Source organism: Chiloscyllium plagiosum, chromosome 19 (assembly GCF_004010195.1).
Source record: "Chiloscyllium plagiosum isolate BGI_BamShark_2017 chromosome 19, ASM401019v2, whole genome shotgun sequence".
In the NCBI taxonomy this organism is placed as follows: domain Eukaryota; kingdom Metazoa; phylum Chordata; class Chondrichthyes; order Orectolobiformes; family Hemiscylliidae; genus Chiloscyllium; species Chiloscyllium plagiosum.
Window position 1 is genome coordinate 37,417,352 of NC_057728.1, and position 19,961 is coordinate 37,437,312.

Below are 19,961 nucleotides of genomic sequence, written 5' to 3' on the forward strand. Positions count from 1 at the left end.
AGAAGGTTCAACTGGAGCATAAGCACCAGCATGAACTGATTATGCCATTGTCACATTTCTGTGCCAGATATCCTGTGTAAATACAAGCTAATCAAATTTAATTATATCATTTTTAATTGTAGCATAGAGATGCAGAAGCCTGTGAAAAGTGCTCGAAACACACAATACTTTATTGGCAAGGGAAAATTATGGACTACTTGCACTTAATAAACATGCACCAAAACAAAAAAGTAAATAAAACACAGCCATGCTCAAAGATTTAAGAATAATGGCAAAAATTATGATGTTCAAATAAATGTTTAAATGCTGGCAGGCTGCTGTCAAAAACTTAAATATCTGATATTAATGGCTGAATGTTCCCATTGTCAATTAAAATGTTTCATCAAGTCAGATTCGTGGCACCGAACCTGCCTTGACTCAGTGGCTTTGTGATGCAATTTTCTGTTCTTCACCTTCCAATCAAGCTCTTCAACAATCAACAATCTGCAATAACCTTTTGCAATTACGGGACAGGAGGTGGAAGCAGTGATCACTGCTGACACCTCCTGGTGTTCACCTTGCTAGTGGCATATTTAAAGTTTTAAAGTTTTCCACACCACTTCAGATGCTGCAAGCTCGGAACTACTCCTTGCACTGGGATGCTCCATCATTAACACTGGGGAAACAACCTACAAGGACATGTTAGCTCCTCACTTCATGAACAGGAACCTGTAGGCGTTGTTGTATTGGATGCTTTATCCTGCTGAGCAATGTTAGAGCCCAGACCATCAGACACAAGCAACCTGAACCCAGCTAGGTTCAGTGCTGAGTAAAAAGGAATACATAGCAGTACACACAGTTATCTTCTGTGGTCCATTACACACACTACTACTCTCAGGGCCACCAATCACTCTAAGATTGCCACTACACACACACACGTGGTTTCACAACACCCACTATCACATGCATCATGTCCATTTAACGTCTCTCAACCCACCTTATCCTCCCGAAGTACAAACTTTCTGCCCTTTATGCTTTCTACTTATTCAGTGGGGAGACCTCACCATCTCAAACTCCTATCACCATAAACTGTTCTTCCATCCAACTATCTTTGCACTTCAATCTTTCCTTTGTCTCACTGTACGATTGGAAAGACACTTTTCTTTGGAATCTGGTAGGACCAAGAATCTAACTAACTGTAGATCAGAAGATTGCACATACAATTCATGACAGAATCATGGGACATTCCTATAGCTTAGGTTTCTGGGTTTTGTATCAAGACAGGGATTAATGGGTGGGAATGTTAGTGTCATGTTGAATCTAAAACATATTTTAAATCAACCAAAATCCTTTTTATGGGCTGTTGCAGTGCAGTGGTAGTTCACCTGCTTCTGGTCGAGCAAACACAGGTTTCAAGTACCACCTGTCCCACAGCTGTGTCATAACAACTTCAACAAGGTTGATTTAAAATAGCTTTCTAAGTGACAATGACCAACCCTTTAATTGATGTGGGGTAAGTCTTAAACAAATATTTCTCATCTGTATTCACACAGGGGAAAGATATTGTAGTTGGGAATTTCAGTTGGGATGGGCAGGTTCTGAAACTTGTTAAGATTAATAAAGAGGTAGTTTTTAAATGGACATACAGGTGCAAAGTCCCCAGGGCTCAATGAGATATATCTCATGGTGCTATGGGAAACAAGGGAGGAAATTTCTGGAGCCCTGATGGATATATTTATTATTTCACTGGCCACAAGTGAAATTCCAGATGACTAGCTGATGTGGTTCATTTGTTCAAGAGCAGCAGCAGGGATAAGCCAGGTAACCACTGATCAGTTAGTCTTGCGTTAGTGATAAGGAAATCATGATAAAAAACTGAGGGACAGGGTTAATCAACACTTGTAAAGTCAGGGATTGATCAGCGATAGTCAGCATGGATTTGTTAGAGGGGGATCCTGACTGACTAACTTAACTGAGTTTTTTGAAAAAGTTGATTAAGTATATTGATGAGGGTATTGCAGTTGAAATGACTTCAGCAAGGCGTTTGACAAGACCTCATATGGAAGCCTCATAAGAGCTCATGGGATCTAAGGTAAGTTGGCGAACAGAATCCAAAAATTGACTTGTAACTAAGAGGCAAAGGGTGATGATGGAGGTTTGCTTTTGTGATTGGAAGCCTATGACCAGCACTGTACTACAGGGTTTGGTGCTGGGATCTTTGTTGTTACGTATATTAAATGACTTGGATGGGAATGTATACGGTATAATCAGTAACGTTTACAGATGACATGAAAATTGGTGGTGTTATTGGTAGTGAAGAGGACAGTCTAAAACTGCCAACTATTACTGATCAGCTGGCAAACTGGGCAGAATAGTGGCAGATGGAATCTAATCCTTGGGCATTTTGGGATGTCCAATAAGGGAAGGATATACATGATGAATGGTAGCCCCAAAGGGACCTTGGTGTACCTGTCCATAGACCCTGAGGTAGATAGGATGGTGAAGAAGCCATATGGAATACTTCTCTACATTAGCATAGAAAAGAGAAGCTTGAAATTCTTATTACACCTTCATGTAAAATTGGTTAGGCCACAGATGGAATAGTTTGTGCAGTTCAGGTCACCACACTATGGAAGGACGTGATTGCACTGGAGAGGGTGCAGAGGAGATTCACCAGGATGATGCCTGGGATGAAAAATCTCAGTTTTAAGGACAAACTGGACAGGCTGGGTTTGTTTTACTCAGAGCAGAGAAGGCGGAGAGGGAATTTCATTGAGGTATATGAGAGGCATAGACAGGGTAGATCACGAGAATCTTTTCTCTATGGTATCTGTGTCTTAGAGCAGAGGGCACAAGTTGAAGGTGAGGACCAAGTGGTTTAGAGGTGATCTGAGAAATAAAATCTTTTCACTTGGAGGGTGGTAGAATTATGGAACATGTTGCCTGAGGTGATGATGGAAGCGGATACTCTCGCAAAATTTAAGCAGCATCTCGATGAGCACTTACATTGCCAGGGCATGGACAAAGTACAGGTAAATGGGATTAGCATAATTTAATGTTGCAGTTGGCAAAGACATGGTGGTGGGCGAAGGGCTGCTCTTATGATTCTATAAGCATAGTTCCTGCGTAACTTCATTAAGGACTGCTCTCCTTTGATTTTAAGACGTGGCCACTGAGTTAAAGCACATGCAGTGTGGCTGCTGACGTGATACTGGCACAGCTCAATGCATTATAATGACATGCCTACCCTCCCCCCTTCAGTGTTCCAAAACATGACACGTTGTCAGCTTTTCTCAATGTGCACGAAGGGAAATGCAGCCACCAAGGCTGCAGTCTCCAAGTAATCAGCAAAGTGAATGAATGCTAAGAAATCAAGCTAAGAGTCATTAGGATGCAACCTGTTCAGATAATGGAGTGTCTGTGCGCCACTGTGCATGAAGCCACCTAGCAGAAGCATGCAAGTCCTAGGTGTTCCTGAACGCCAAAGTAAAATGTCAAGGGGCTGAAGCAGTTCAAGAGTTGGTCCAAGAGTAGGCATGATGATAAAAGACAGGATAGCAATGGGGAAGCTGCAGCCACCAGTTAACAGCTCTGATTTATAAAGTAGGAATCTGAAGTTTCTATTTATTAGGAAATAAGGAAGAATTTAAACTAGTTAATAAATGAGGTGAGTTGGACTGAAGAAATAAAGCAGTCACGGCTCAACTGCGAGATGAAAGCTCTCTCAACATTGAATTTCCATTTCTTTTTCCCCTCTATGTGGTTTCAATACTTTTTTGCCATTGTCTGTGTAATTCCAGGGAGGGAAAAATTCTGCCCCAATCATCTTGTCCACATGAGAATGATACAATTACTTTAATCTTTTGTGGAGATACTTGCAATATCTTGCTTTGCAATATTCTATTCTACAAAAATAATTTATCTTCAATCTCTGAAAGAGTGGAATGTTTGCAATGGCATTTTAATTAATGGACATAACACCAGCAGTCACTTTGAATGAAAGATTAAAGAGGTAGTACTCAGAGCAATTTAAATAATACTTCATTTAGATGTGTGATATTCAGAGCAAACAAAATGCACTTGTTTTAGGGGTGCGTAGACAAACGTTAATTAGTTTTTTTTAAAAAGACAATTTTTTTTGCATGCTTAAGCCAACAGAATTACTGATAAGGAAATAATTCTTGTGGGATAGTTTGCCCCAGAATATAAATGCAAACAAATTCCAAACCATAGCAAAGCTGATTTATAAACACTGCTAAGAGATTTACTAGCAATGTCTTGGATCACTTTTGAAGCATTCACTAAAAGCATTAGCGTATATAGTCTACTAAAGTTTAATTTCTAATAGCTGACATAAAACTAATGTTGGTAGAATTGAAGTAGATATTACAATCGAATGAACTTATAATACTACTTTAGAACGAAAACATTGGTCAGAACATAGAGGTATCATTTTGTGAAACTGTGGCACACAGTCTTTAATAAATTGTAAGGCAGTTCTTTTTCCTAACAGACGACTGGAATTTCACCAATTCCTTCTTTTGTAAATAGGGATTTCATTTGTTTGGGGCCAATGGGGTGGAGAACTGACAAAATGGACAAAAATTGGGGAAAGAAAAATTAGGTTAGAAAATATAATACATCCATTCAACAGGAGGACCAAATGGTCTGCAGAAAATATTTAATTTTTTAACTTTAGTACAGGATAGGTTACCATTTTCATCATAATTGTTTTCAATTTATAAAATTAATCATTTAACACTTCTCTACAGGCATTTTAGTACGGACTGCTCCCATTCAAAGCACGTATGATTGCTGATTGTCATCGTTCTGCAATCCTGTTATGAATACTGGTCACATTTGACACATTTAACACATGGTATACAGATAGTGAAAAAAAATCAGTTTCAGATATCATGTAGCTGATCAGATTATGCTGAGTCTTCAGCAGAGAGCAACTTAATCTGGCACATACCACTATTATAAATTATTACTGCAGTAACAGTTTCCTTTCATTCAAATTCTTGAGAATACTAAATGGCTTTTGCAACATTTTAATCAAAGCCTTAAATCATTCCAATCAGCTAACTCAAAAGTCAGTGCTATAATTTCAAGCAAGTCTTATTTTCACACCTGCTGTAAAAGCCGCTCACGCTCTTTCTCTAGCATGTATGTAACATCATCCCCCTGGGCTGCATCTTGGGCATGTTTATGCCTCTCCTCTTCAAAGTCCAAGATGACCTAACAAATGAAAAGTAATGACATACTCTGTGAAACCCTTTTCCTGATTTTATAAATAGGGTTCAACTTAAATGAACCGTGAAGTCTGGCCTAATTATGAACAGCATGGCTGTGCTTTGCTCTGGTAACCTTTAAGAACAAACATCTTTTATTTTTGATGAGCTCAAAAGCTGAATTTTAAAGGCTTCACACTTGCAGCATGGAGTAACAGATTTTACGACATAACTCTTTCAATTGAGGCATTTCAACAACCAGCAATGATTTAATTTGCACTGATAAATGGCTGGAAATGAAAACCATTTAGGTAAAGCTGACCACCTACCTTTCGATGTCGAATTTCAGCTGCAGCTAACTGTGCAGACATTCTCTCCTGCATCTTTTTGCAGTGATCCATGACAATTTGCAATATGGATAGTGGACTGGCGCAGATGGCCTGCTTATCTTTGTTGCTATCATCACCACCTGCTTCATAGTCTCTCTGGAGAGCCAGGAAAGGATCGCTGAGATTAAACGTCCCATAACGTTCCTGGGTAAAAACATCCTTTCGGCGAGACTGAAATGACAACAAATTAAATGGCATAAACAGGAAACCCAGAATTCGTATATCTAGAGTTACTATACTTCATATCCACTTATGAACACAGGGATTAAGGAAACAGCATGTCTTTATAAGTGTCCAGAGAGATACATAGGAAAAGATGGTCGATACTGAAGATGTGAATTAAAAACAAAAAGTTCTGAAAAAAGAACAGAAGACTCATACTGAACTCTCCACAGATGCTGCTGGACCTGTTTTTCTGAAAACAAATGGAGTATCATAACCCAATTTTGATACATTTATGCTGGATTTTCCATTACTGTGCTTATGTCATTTATGTAGAATATTTATTGTGTTTACTACCTAACCAATGTCACTGAATATCTGGCAACTTGTTTATTTCCATTAATATGCGTAGTACATTAATTCATGTGATACACTATTAATAATACCTTCTCTGTATTGATCCTATTTAGTTAGCCAATTTCCTTACAGACAAAAATAAACACCCTTTTAAAATCTAGTAATTTACATGCAAACGTCAGTAAATTTTGATTTTAAGCAAATCTGAATGACATCATGATTCTCTTTTCAGAAGGTACTCAGAATAATCACACTCATGGATAAATCAGTTTGAGTAAATCAATCAAGAGAATACTCATGACTGATGCTCAGCATTGAGTTCTTATTATCCGGGATGTTCCCTGCCGTGCTGTTACATTTATTACTCAGTGTACTCTTAAATAGTCACCCTCATTTGTTTTTCATTTCTTTTAAAATTGGAATTCATGAAGCCTGGCATTTTTTTTTGTAATGAAAATGCCTATTTCCCCACATAATTAATGATCTACCAAACAGAGTCATAGAGATGTACAGCATGGAAACCGATCCTTCGGTCCAACCTGTCCATGCCAACCAGATGTCTCAACCCAATCTAGTCCCACCTTCTAGCACTCGGCCCAAATCCCTCCAAACCCTTCCTATTCATATACCCATCCAAATGCCTCTTAAATGTTGCAATTGTACTAGCCTCCGCCATTTTCTCTGGCAGCTCATTCCACACATGCACCACCCTATGTGTGAAAAAGTTGCCCCTTAGGTCTCTTTTATATCTTTACCTTCTCACCCTAAACCTATGCCCTGTAGTTCTGGACTCCCCGACCCCAGGGAAAAGACTTTGCCTATCTATCCTATCCATGCCCCTCAATTTTGTAAACCTCTATTAAGGTCACCCCTCAGCCTCTGACGCTCCAGGGAAAACTGCCCCAGCCTGTTCAGCCTCTCCCTATAGTTCAAATCCTCTAATCCTAGAAACATCCTTGTAAATCTTTTCTGAACCCTTTCAAGTTTAACAACATCTTTCCGATAGGAAGGAGACCAGAATTGCACGCAATATTCCAACAATGGCCTAACCAATGTCCTGTACAGCCGCAACATGACCTCCCAACTCCTGTACACAATACTCTGACCAATAAAGGAATGCATACTGAACGCCTTCTTCACTACCCTATCTACCTGCGACTCCAACTTTCAAGGAGCTATGAGCCTGCACTCCAAGGTCTCTTTGTTCAGCAACACTCCCTAGGACCTTACCATTAAGTGTATAAGTCCTGCTAAGATTTGCTTTCCCAAAATGCAGCACCTCGCATTTATCTGAATTAAACTCCATCTGCCACTTCTCAGCCCATTGGCCCAGATCCTACAGGAATGCATAACTTAACAAGGTAAGAAAGTTTGCATATATATTTTTTAAAAAAACTTTCATTTATGGAAAAATTTGATGCTAAAACCATCTTTAAGAAGGCAACATGACATTGCTGCAATGGATCTAATCAGTTCATTTAAACACAAACTATCAATGTTTACGAATTTTAACAAAATGGTAGACGTTGACATCAAACGATATATTTACATTAATGTCTCATAATAAGTAGGTCTTTAAAAATCATGGTCATATCATCACCGTATAATAGTATGTGACCGGACGGTATAAAAGTCTTATTCTACATCTTACCTCAGATCACTTGAAGCATTATACTCTACTGGAACCACACTCCTGTTCTAATCTCATAGTTTATCATTAGTCTAGACATGTGTGTACCTGACATGTGCAATGTTAGCAGTTAGCGGTAATAAATGCTTATGGTATGAGCAATATCACAAAGCTAGTCCATTTTGTCTTCCAAAAGTTTTTCCTTGGCTCAAGGAGACTCTCCCTTGATTCTTTTCAGCGGGACAATAAACCAGGCCAGGCTCCGAACAGTCTGGCTTGGGAGAGAGATGAAAAGATCTTGAATGCCTTTTGTTTATATGTAAACAGATGAGACTTCAGGCCAAAGTGGTCATGTTTTAGTAGTGACCTGTATAAAGAGAGGGGAGTGGTCAGCTCCTTCACTGAGCTGAGCAGTTTAAGTTCAGTTAATCTGCTCTTCAACTTCAAACTATAAGCATGTGTTCCATTTGTAGTGGTTTTTAAAGGGAGTTTGCTTATTGGGACTGTTGGTGTTTATTCGGAACAGCATAATTAAATCTAGTTGGATAGGCTGAGTTCTGTAGGGGTTCTTTATTCTGTACTTTGCATTTCGTGTAATTTTGTGAATAAAGTTTTGTCTGTTTTAAAATCTAGTAGTCAACCTAGCTATCTTATTCTGGGTAATTTTCACTGAACCTACCAAAACAAATTGCAGAGTTACGGTCTGAGGCTGCCTGCTTAAGAATGTTTTGAGTGGTCTAGCCTAGTCCATAACAGCAATAACATAAGGCATTGCCACATCAGATAAAATGCATTATTGGAGGCTGTCCAATGCTTATCCATTTTCTACATAAATCACATTATGAAGAAGAATGTGCCATTTGGTGTTTTGATGCTTATATGAATATATATGAGGAAAATGTAAATGAGGGATAATTGAAACAATTGGATTACATGAAAAGGTTCTGTGGCCCAGGTGCTTGGGTCAGGGATGTCACCGATTGGCTGCAGAGCATACTGAAAGAGGAGAGTGAGCAGCCAGTTGACACAATGGAGGGCTTGAGCAGTGAGGCACTAGGGGTAGAGCTGAGAAATAAAAAAGGTGCAGTTACATTGTTGGGGCTGTATTATAGGCCTCCCTACAGTGAGTGCGAGGTCGAAGAATAAATAGGTAAACAGATTATGGAAAGATGTAGGAGGCAACAGGGTGGTGGTGATGGGAGATTTTAAATTTTCCCAGCATTGACTAAGATACACTTAGTGTCAGAAGTCTGGATAGGGCAGAATTTGTAAGGAGCACCCAGGAAAGTTTTCTAGAGCAGTATGTCAATAGTCCAACTAGGGAAGGGGCCATATTGGACCTGGTGTTGGGAAATGAGCTCGGCCAGGTGTTTGAAGTTGCAGTGGGGGATTTCTTTGGGAATAGTGACCACAATTCTGTAAGTTTTAGAATACTCGTAGACAAAGATGAGTGTGGTCCGACGGGAAGAGTACTAAACTGGGCCAAGGCCAACTATATCAAAATTCGGCACAAGCTGGGAAATGTCGATTGGACACAGCTATTTGAAGGGAAGTCCACATTTGATATGTGGGAGGCTTTCAAATATAGGTTAAAGATACTGCAGGATAGGTATGTTCCTTTGAAAACAAAGGATAGGAAAGGCAAGATTGGCGAACCACGGATGACAGGAGAAATAGCGTGACTAGACATGAGGAAAAGAGAAGCATACACAAGGTTCAGGCAGCTAAGAACAGAACAGGCCTTGGAGGAATATTGGGATAGTAGGACCAATCTTAAACAAGGAATCAAGTGGGCTAAAACAGGTCATGAACTAACTTTAGCAAGCAGAATTAAGGAGAATCCCAAGGCCTTTTATTCATATAAAAGAAGCAAGAGGGTAACTAGAGAAAGGATTGGTCCAATAAAGGATAAGGAAGGTAGGTTGTGTGTTGAACCTGAGAAAATGGATGAGATTCTCATTGATTACTTTACATCAGTGCTCACTGATGAGAGGCACATAATGAATGTTGAGATTAGAGACCGAAGCTGGTTTACCTCGGGACACATTGACATAAGGAAGATGTGTTGGGTAGGCTAAAGGATATTAAGGTGGACAAATCCCCAGGACTGGTTGGGATCTATCCCAGGTTGCTGGAGAAGGTACTGAGGGATAGAATCTATTTATATTTGGAAGAGAATGGGCTTATCAAATGGATTTGTGTAGGGGAGATTGTGCCTTACCAACTTAGTTCTTTGCAGAAGTGACCAAGTTGATAGATGAAGGAAGGGCTGTTGATGTCATATACATAGACTTTAGTAAGTCGTTTGATAAGGTTCCCTATGGTAAACTAATGGAGGAAGTGAAGTCACATGGTGTGCAGGATGTTCTAGCTAGGTGGATAAAGAATTGGTTGAGCAAAAGGAGACAGAGAGGTAGTAGTTGAAGGGAGTTTCTTGAAATGGAGAAAGGTGACCAGTGGTGTTCCACAGGGATCAGTGCTGGGGCCACTGTGTGGCAGATGGAGTTCAATCTGGGCAAATGTGAGGTGATGCATTTTGGAAGGTCTAATTCTAGAGCAAACTATATTGTGAACAGAAGAGACTTGGGGAAAGTTGATGAACAGAGAGATCTGGCAGTGCAGGTTCATCGTATCCTGAAGGTTGCTGCACAGGTGGACAGAGTGGTCAAGAAGGCGTATGGTATGCTTGCCTTCATCGGATAGAGTATTGAGTAGAAGAGCTGACAAGTCATGTTAAAATTGTACAAGACTTTGGTTCGGCCGCATTTGAGAATATGGTGTACAGTTCTGATCATCACATTACCAAAAGGATGCGGATGCTTTGGAGAGGTTGCAGAGAAGGTTTGCGAGGATGTTGCCTGGTATGGAATGTGCTAGCTATGAAGAGAGTTTGAGTAGGTTAGGATTGTCTTCATTAGAGGAAAAAAAAAACAAGAGATTGAGGGGGACCTGATTGAGGTCTACAAAATCATGAAGGGTATAGACAGGGTGGATAGAGATAAGCTTTCTCCTATGGTGAGGTTTTCAATAAACAAGATGTGATGCATTCAAGGTGAGAGGAAAACAGTTTAAGGGGGATACACATGCAAAGTACTTTACCCAGAGGGTGGCAAGTGCCTGGAATGCGTTGCCAGCAGAGGTAGGAAAGGCAGGCACAGTAGATTCATTTAAGTTACGTCTGGACAGATGTATTAGTAGGTGGGGAGCAGAGGGATACAGATCCTTAGGAATTGGGTGATAGGTTTAGACAGTGGATTTGGATCAGCACACGCTTTGAGGGCCAAAAGGCCTGTTCCTGGGCTGCAAAATTTCCTTTGTTCTTCTTCTTAAAAGCACAATATTAAACTAGTTACTGTTAAATGCAGAAGTGGAACTTATTTTCTTCTTACTGACATCCACCCGCCATACCCATCCAGTACCCGAACTCCCATCCTAATGGATTTCAACTTATGCTAAGATTATTTTTGCCCACAATTACATTAAGAAGTTCAGCATTCAATGTTACAGTTTCAAAAATAAATTCATGAAGTCTTTATCTTCATTCAAGCTTCAAATTTTAGCAAAAAATCAATAAAGTCATCAAATTGTAATTGTGGGGTAAGAAATGGTGTGTGCCCGCACTGCTAATGGGACTAAAATCAGCTTAAATGAAAAGAAAAATTGTGATCTAGACATTAGCTGGAATCTGCAATGATAACCTGGAAATAAGCAAGTTAATGTTCTTGAGTAGAAGTAAAATAACCTCGATTGATGTTATTTTTCCTGGATCTAACTGGCCCGTAACGTTTTGTTTAATAGTATTTGGTGAGAGTTCTCAGACTTACAATTCCCATTTCACCAGTGAGCCTTTAAATAATGTGAGGGCCGAGTGGGATTATCGCTAGACTATTAATCCAGAAACCCAGGTAATATTCCAGAGCTCTGGGCTTGAATCCTGTAGATGGCGGAATTTGAATTCAATACAAATCCAGAATTAAGAAATATTGCCAATTTTCAAAAAACCAAACTGGTTCACTAATGCCCTTTAGGGAAGGAACTACCATCCTTACCTGATCTGACATACATGTGATTCCAGACCCAGAGCAGTGTGGGTGACTCTTAACTGCCCTCTGGGCAATTAGGACTGGTCAATAAATAGCCAACCATGCCCACATAATGGAAAATATTTTTTAAAATGTATATTTATTTTATAAAAATGAATTAAGATCTTTAAAAATGATTTTAAAGCAAAGGGGAAGAAAGAAAAAAATGATAATTAAATTGAGAAAGTCATGTTCAGGTTTATTCAACTCTAGCCGTAGTAACCCATTAAGTCTGTTCCAAGTTCATACATGATGATTGATGATATGTTGCTGTTCAAATTTAATCAATAGTGTTTGTCGATTGAAACTAAATATTAATAAATGAGCCTATTTGATGGGAAAGAAATCATTCCCATGACTTGAGCCTTTAAGCCTTGGAATTGAACCTTCATTTCTCTCAACCCCACAACCATTTACAAAGTTCCATTTTTATTTGATAAAGTTTGATAAACTGTATGTAGGTTAGCTCGCAGAGCTGGAAGGTTAATTTTCAGACGTTTCATCACCATACTAGGTAACATCTTCACCGAGCCTCCGGATAAAGTATTGCTGATGATTCCTGCTTTCTATGTTTAGGTTTCTTTGGGTTGGTGATGTCATTTCCTGTGGTGATGACAATATTTGGTCCATATGTGTAACAATGTGTAACATTATGTAACAACACATATGGACCAAATATTGAACTACAGAAGCCATCACCCCAACATGCACAAATAAACTGCATCAGAATATTATTCTAACGAGCTATCACACACTGCAGCACAGAAGAATATGCAGAGCAGAGGAAAATCACCCATACAGTGTATTCAAAAAGAACGGGTACCCAATGAACACAGTCTGCAGATTTCTCAGCAGCAAACCCAAACAAGCAGACAAAACACGTCCAGAAATCCTACCTACCACTCCCCTACATCAAAGGCATCTCGGAAATGACTGCCAGACTACTCAGAACCCTTGGCAACACATTAAAACAGCAGCTCATGAACTTGAAAGACCCTATACAGACAAGCAAAACTAATGTCATTTACAAAATACTGTGCAAGGCCTGTAACAAACACCACACTGGACATACAGGCAAAAAACTAGCCACCAGGATACATGAACATCAACTAGCCACAAACGACATAACCCTCTCTCACTAATATGCTTACATACAGATGAAGAAGGACACCACTTCAACTGGGATAACACATCCATCTGAGGACAAGCCAAGCAGAGACACGCATGAGAATTCCTAGAAGCATGGTATTCCAACCGGAATTCTATAGCAAACACAATGACTTGGACCCGATTTACTACCCCGAGAAAAAAAAACAGGAAAAGACATTGCCATAGGAAATATCATCACAGGAAATGACATTACCATCCCAAAGAAACCCAAACGTATAAATGGAAAGCAGGAATCATCAGCAACGCTTCGTGTGGAGGCTCACTGAAGATGTAACCTAGTATGGTGACGAAACATCCAAAAATGAACCTTCCAGCTCAGCGAGCAAATCTACATCCAGAACCTCAACCTGAGCTATAAATCTTCTCAAAAAAAAAGTTTGAGAAGAAAGGTGTATAATTTTCTACAACCAAATAACTTTTCATAATTGTAGCAGATGCAAGAGTCTAATATTCAAAGCCCAATGGCATAATTAATAGAACAACAGTAAAAGGGTAAAAAAGAAGTGGATTATGTTGCAACATAATCAATCATTATTTAGAAAGTATTTTTAAAATGTGGACAAAATTATCTGTATTGGGAACTTCTCTTTTTGTTCAGGGGTTACCACATAGCCTGCTAGGCTATGTTGTGGGGCAATTTGAACATCTGGCATTTTCATGGTCGATCAAGAAAATCTAGACCTGTACTCTGCCTTTGACACAAGCTTCTTTGACATCATAATAAAAAAAAGCCACTCAACCAATTCAGTCCAGATGTTTAAACAAAGCTAAAAAAGGAAAAGAAAACTTTAACAGCATTTATATCTATCTGAAAAAAAAATTCCTCAATATAATTTATGTCCATTAGCACTCTTGTAGAAAACATATCAATACACAGAGGTCCATTTAATAAAACTTCAGTTCAGATACAATGGCTCAAATGTAATTTTGAAGAACCTTTAAACTAGGCTGAGGCAAAAATGTTTGTCTTCAACTAAATTACCCTAATTAAATAAATCTGGCATAAAAAGCTAGCAATTGTACATGCATCTACTCAATTGTTGTAAAAGCAAATCTGGTTCATCAATGTGCTTCCTTTAGGGAAGAAATATGCTATCTTTAATTGGTACATTCCACCTGTGATTCCAAAACCACAGTATAGCTGAGTCTTAATTGCTGTGATGTCAGTAGGAGGTCTTCCCTTAATCAAGGGCGGCACGGTGGCTCAATGGCTAGCACAGCTGCCTTACAGCACCAGGGACCCGGGTTCAATTCTAGCCTCGGGTGACTGTCTGTGTGGAGTTTGCACGTTCTCCCAGTGTCTGCGTGGGTTTCCTTCGGGTGCACCGGTTTCCTCCCACAGTCCAAAGGTGTGCAGGTTAGGTGAATTGGCCATGCTTAATTGCCCGTAGAGGTAGGTGCATTAGTTAGGGGGAAATAGGTCTAGGTGGGTTACTCTTCGGAGGGTCGGTGTGGACTAGTTGGACCAAAAAGGCCTGTTTCCACACTGTATTGAATCTAATCTAATCTAATCTAATCAATGCTCAACAACAAATTACAGCAATGAGAAGAAACTCAACAATCATTCGTTCAGAAAGCTATGCAGAATTTCAGACATCAATTCAGTTGATCCTGCAAAATCCTCCTCAATAATATGTGCGGACCTGGACCAAAACCAGGAAAACTGCATCATAGACCAAAACAAAGAACAACTTAAATTGTCATTCCCAAAGATGTACGTCTTTTAGCAATACCAAAGATTTCTTCTGAATATATCCTGTCTGGCTGAAAGGAGAGATCCACCAGAGATGTTTTGTATACTGACCAGTTAACATATATTAATCAAGGGCGGCACGGTGGCTCAATGGCTAGCACAGCTGCCTTACAGCACCAGGGACCTGGGTTCAATTTGAACCCGGGTCCCTGGTGCTGTAAGTAGATTTGCGAGAGCAGCAGAGAATGCATTAGCATATTTTCCCAACTAAGATATTAAGGAAAAAGAGCACTTTAAATGGGTCAATTTCAAAAGCAGGAGAAAATAGGAAAACATAGTTTAATATTTTCTGAAAACTCTTTTCAAAAATTGGGTCATTAGCACTATTGGCACCAAAGTGGAAAATATAGACGTACTCCTACTATCTAAGTGATATGAATGATCTGATTACTTGACTTAAAAAAAATAAAGTCCACTATTAAGGAATCAAGCTGCAACGTTTCAGTTGAAAAACACTACTTTGCTGCTTAACTGGATAACAGTAGTGTTCTGATTCTGTCTTACTATCTTGAAGTCAAACACAAAGATGTGAAGTGGAATTTAGTAAATTCAACCATTTGTAGTCAACACTGCTGATAGTAGCTTTAAAATATTGATCCACGAATACCTTTTAATGAAAGACCCATATGTTAACCCATATACACTTCTAATCCTGCATTTCAAAATACTCTGAACTAGGAAAGCACTAAATCGGTTCATTGGGGTAGAGTAGTCAATAAACAAAGCTCACCAATGTCACCACTGTAATAATGATTTCGTTTCTGAAAATTTAAACTAACTATAACAGATTGCTAACATGAATGGTAGTGCAGGAAGAGACACCTTGTCATGTTTTTATTATTAAAATGTTGTGAAATATTTACCAAGTGTTCAATTAAAACTTTTTCACAAGATCATAATTTGCAACATCTACAGATGGCAACAGACCGACATTTCAATCACCTTCAGTGTTAAACTGGCTGCTGAGTAAACACAACAAAGAATGATAGGACTGCTAAACAGTTTCTAGTTCGACACTGAGCGAGGCTGGTATGCAAAATGAAATTAATCATCACACCAGTGTAGACAGAGGTGGGCCTGAGGATCCTTTTTGAGACTGAGTGAAAAGGAGCTGTACGTGACTAACAAATGCCTGTTGCTGACACTGGATGCATCAAATAGGAAGAGTATCATTCCTTAGCACCAAAATCCCTCATCTTGACAAGTATAAGGCAGGAGTGCGTTGGCATCAAGTATTTAGGCTTTCCCTCTAACTTATCTGACATGTGTACTTGTGGAATCCTTAAGAATTTTTTGTTTCCTTCTTTCAGTTTCTGCTAGAGTTTTGCTGTTCACAAGGCTAAAAAACTTACAAGGATTATAACGGAATCTCCTATTTCTTAGGAGTCAGTACAGAAGGGTCTGTGGCCCAGTGGTAGTGTTAATACCACTGGGTCAGGAGGCCTGGGTTCAAGTTCTACCTGTTTCAGAGGTGTGTAATAAAATCATGAAACAGGTCAATTAGAAGTAAGCCTGCACAGGACATTTATGCTTGATGCTCCTCCTTTTGGTGCTGTTTCACTTTAACACTAAGTTATTAGGAACAGAAATTTTGTCAGAGCATCACAATATTCATTTTAATTTTTTTTAAAACAGTACCTTGCCTGATCCAAATGATGCTATTTTGTCACAACCTCTTCCTCTCACAGACTTAAGGCCACAGGCAGCAACCGAGGAGCAGGAAAATCGACGTCTACCACATCCACCAATATCATTTATTGTATCCGTTGCTCCTGATGCAGTCTCCTCTACATTGGGGAGACTAGACGCCTCCTCGCAGAGCGCTTTAGGGAACATCTCTGGGACACCTGCACCAATCAACCACACCGCCCTGTGGCCCAACATTTCAACCTCTTCCCCACTCAGCCGAGGACATGGAGGTCCTGGGCCCCCTTCACCGCCGCTCCCTCACCACCCGACACCCATTCACCCAATGTACTCTTTGCTAGCTTCCCCCACCCTCCTTCCTGACTTATCACCTTCATCCCCACCCCCACTCACCTATTGTACTCTATGCTACTTTCTCCCCACCCTCCTCTCATTTATTGCTCCACCCTTCAAGCACGCTGCCTGTATTCGTGATGAAAGGCTTTTGCCCGAAACGTCGATTTTCCTGCTCCTTGGATGCTGCCTGAACTGCTGTGCTTTTCCAGCACTACTCTAATCCAGAATCTGGTTTCCACCATCTGCAGTTATTGTTTTTACCTAGACTTAAGGCCACTCCTATCTTCTGATTTGCAGCTTCTCCCTGGGCAGCAGGGCATCACAAATTCTTCCCCAGTGTGCCCTCACCCACCCACCATGGCCGCCAAATGTTGTGGCTGCTGTGTGCCACAACTGACATCTCTATCCCAAGGTAACTCAGGCATAAGTGCTACCTTAACCATCCTGTAGGGCATGCATCACATTCAACCCCAGTCACCCCTCTGCCTCCTACTCACCTGGCCTAAGTGTCTGATCTCAGCAGCCACACCACCTTTCCTATCACCTGTCCACCCCTTCCAAGGCAATGGCTAAAACAGCAGGGCCACTGCAGCAGACTGTGGCCCACGTGAGGCAGAATGATACAGCAGAGCCATCAAACTGGATCCAGACTACAGCAGCTATCACCTTCTGCCTAAATCAACTCCTCATTCTACTCACTTTTGGCTATGAACATGGTAGGCTACAAAGTCTGAAAAAAATGCATCACAGGCACAGGCAGTCAGTGTATTTACAACAAATCAGAGATACAAGGACAATCAGCCAGCAAAATTAGTTGATAAGTCTGAACTGAATTAAATTATGTTAAGTCGAGCGAGACAACCTAGTGATGTGAGGAAGTGTGCGTGTGTGTTTATTGCTCTGTATTACAAGATGTAGAAAGTTTGTACTGATTGAGCAGTATTTGAACATACTTATTCTGTTTGTTTGCATGCAATAAAACAAAGCAACTCAATATTTGGCACATTTTTCACAAATATTTTCTTGATGTCAAAAAGACAATCAATGGCTCTTTCTGATGAACTGACTGCATAAATGTGTGTTACACTTTAATCCTGTACTTGAGAAGTCTTGCATTATCCCAAATCTTCGACTAAGACAGTAGCCAATGCCCTATCTGCCTCCCAAAATTGAAGTTTAATAATGGCACAATTGGAGGAAAAGCAATTAATGCTTTTCCAACAGCCTGACCAAACTTTATCCCTCAGCCTCCAGGACCAGCAAGAGCAGATTATTTGGTCATTCATAATTTTGCCAGCAGTGGCTTTTAGTTGTTACATCTTGGACACTACCAAATTCACATTACAATCTGGCTATGAACTAATAAATTATATTTTTAAGTGAGATCTAGGAGATATATTAAGAGGAACAAAACCAGAAGATAACATGCTTTTTAACAAACACAAGAACATTTGCATTCTCCTGGATTCTGTGAACCATAGTCTCTTGTAGACAGCCCTCTGACTTTTCACAAAAATGCAACCATCACAAAACCAATACCAATTGTGGATTTTTCTGAGCTCTAATCTTGCTCAGTTGCATCCAGTAAAAAAATGCTTGTAGGCTTTTCAACCTTCACTCTCAACTATATTAAACTATTAGCAGCACATGGCTTTTTCTGAGATCTCACAGCTCCCCTGACCCTTTGGTAAATAAAGCTGTTTAACTGCTGTAGGACTTCCATATCATCCAAGACAAATCTCAACTTTGCAGCACAGTTAACAGTATTACACCAAGATAAAGGCTGTCTGTTTCTCCAACTAGTTGCCTTATCCAACTATTGCTAACCTTTTAACTTCTCTTCGATAACCCTGAACTATCTTAAATAACCTCATGAAAATCTTTAAGTCCCTACTCTACTGTGGGGCAGAAGTAGACATTGTTAACATTGTGAAATGGTTAAATGTTGCAACTCTGGAATGGAATTTCCTGAGGGTTACATTCTCACAAAAAAACCAGAAATGGAGGTAATCCCATTGATTTTTGGTAATCTACCTGGGGATGTCTGAAAGATTTGAAAGGTGCCACATAAATACATTATTTTTCCTTCTATATTTGAAGAGATCAGGTGTGACAGAAAATTATTTGTGTTTCTGCAACATGTTTTGGTCTAAACCCTATGTTTTGCATCATTGTGGGCATTTTTGGGATCACAGTCATGGGATATTACTGTCAAGCCATTATGACTGTAAAATTTGTAATAACTTAATTCAGGTACAGAGAGAACTGAACATAAAAGCCGGCTATGAACTCTGACAATTCCAGGAGTTTACTGGATCATTAAAATATTTGAAATGTTGCAATGCACTTATTATACATCTTACTGTTTCTAATCACAAGCAGACATAACTAGCTTGCTTTAAAAAATATTCTATATTTAAATCATTTTACAAACAATGATCTTACCACAAGCCTCAAGATGTGATAACGTAGCCATTACTTTCACAGATCACTTTACTCGTACTGTATTCATAATAGTTTGCAGCTACCACTGAAAAGAACTGAGCCAAGGGAATGAAACTTAAAAATTACTTAATGGAAAAGGAAATCAGATAATAGCTTTTATTGTACAGCCAACAAAAAGAGTACAGCTCTTAAATGTTCACCTTCCATCAGATTTTATTTCGAACACTCATTCTTTCAAACATCTTTCCTTCAAATTATAGTCAGAATGTAAAGTAAATTAAGGTATTATGATGGATGTTATCTACAAAGTAACTTTAGCACTGCTTAAAAAATAGAAGCAATTTCAGTCTGAATTGGAGTAAATGATTAAATTCTAATTCCCTTTATATTGGTTTCAGTTTGATATTATTGCAGGTATTTGTAAGGCATATGCAATTACTTTGTCCTCTATTTCACAGAATAAGGCCATCTATTACTTTTCAGCAGGAATTTGCTGTGTAGCATGTTGGCAAATTCTAGTTGAAAAAGTATGATACTTTATGGCAGTGTCTCCAGGGCAGTACTTCGTAGCATTAGAAGTAGACAATTGTATTTGAATTATTAATTTTATGTTGAGACCTCTCAGTCAAAGCAGTTTTGTTCTTATTGCATTTTGCAGAATAGTAAATGTTACAACCACATTTTGTCATAAAACATACTTTTAAATGTAGTTTTCTTAAAAACACTTTCTGCCTCCAGTACAGCCTAGATTAGATTATTTACTAGATTAGATTAGAT

At 39.3% G+C, this 19,961-nt stretch overlaps 1 protein-coding gene across 7 annotated transcripts in view; it reads right to left on the reverse strand.

Moving 5' to 3' along the window:
* The window catches only part of cttnbp2 (cortactin binding protein 2), a 157,886-nt gene that overhangs the window by 92,123 nt on the left and 45,802 nt on the right, over positions 1-19,961 (reverse strand). For 6 of the 7 annotated variants that reach the window (XM_043709595.1, XM_043709596.1, XM_043709594.1 and 3 more), the window contains exons 4-5: positions 5,543-5,773; positions 5,113-5,220 (exon numbers count right to left, since the gene is read on the reverse strand). In XM_043709595.1, coding sequence (XP_043565530.1) covers positions 5,113-5,220; positions 5,543-5,773 — 339 coding nt within the window. The remainder of the gene's footprint in view (positions 1-5,112; positions 5,221-5,542; positions 5,774-19,961) is intronic. The other variant, XM_043709597.1, reaches the window with a different exon arrangement.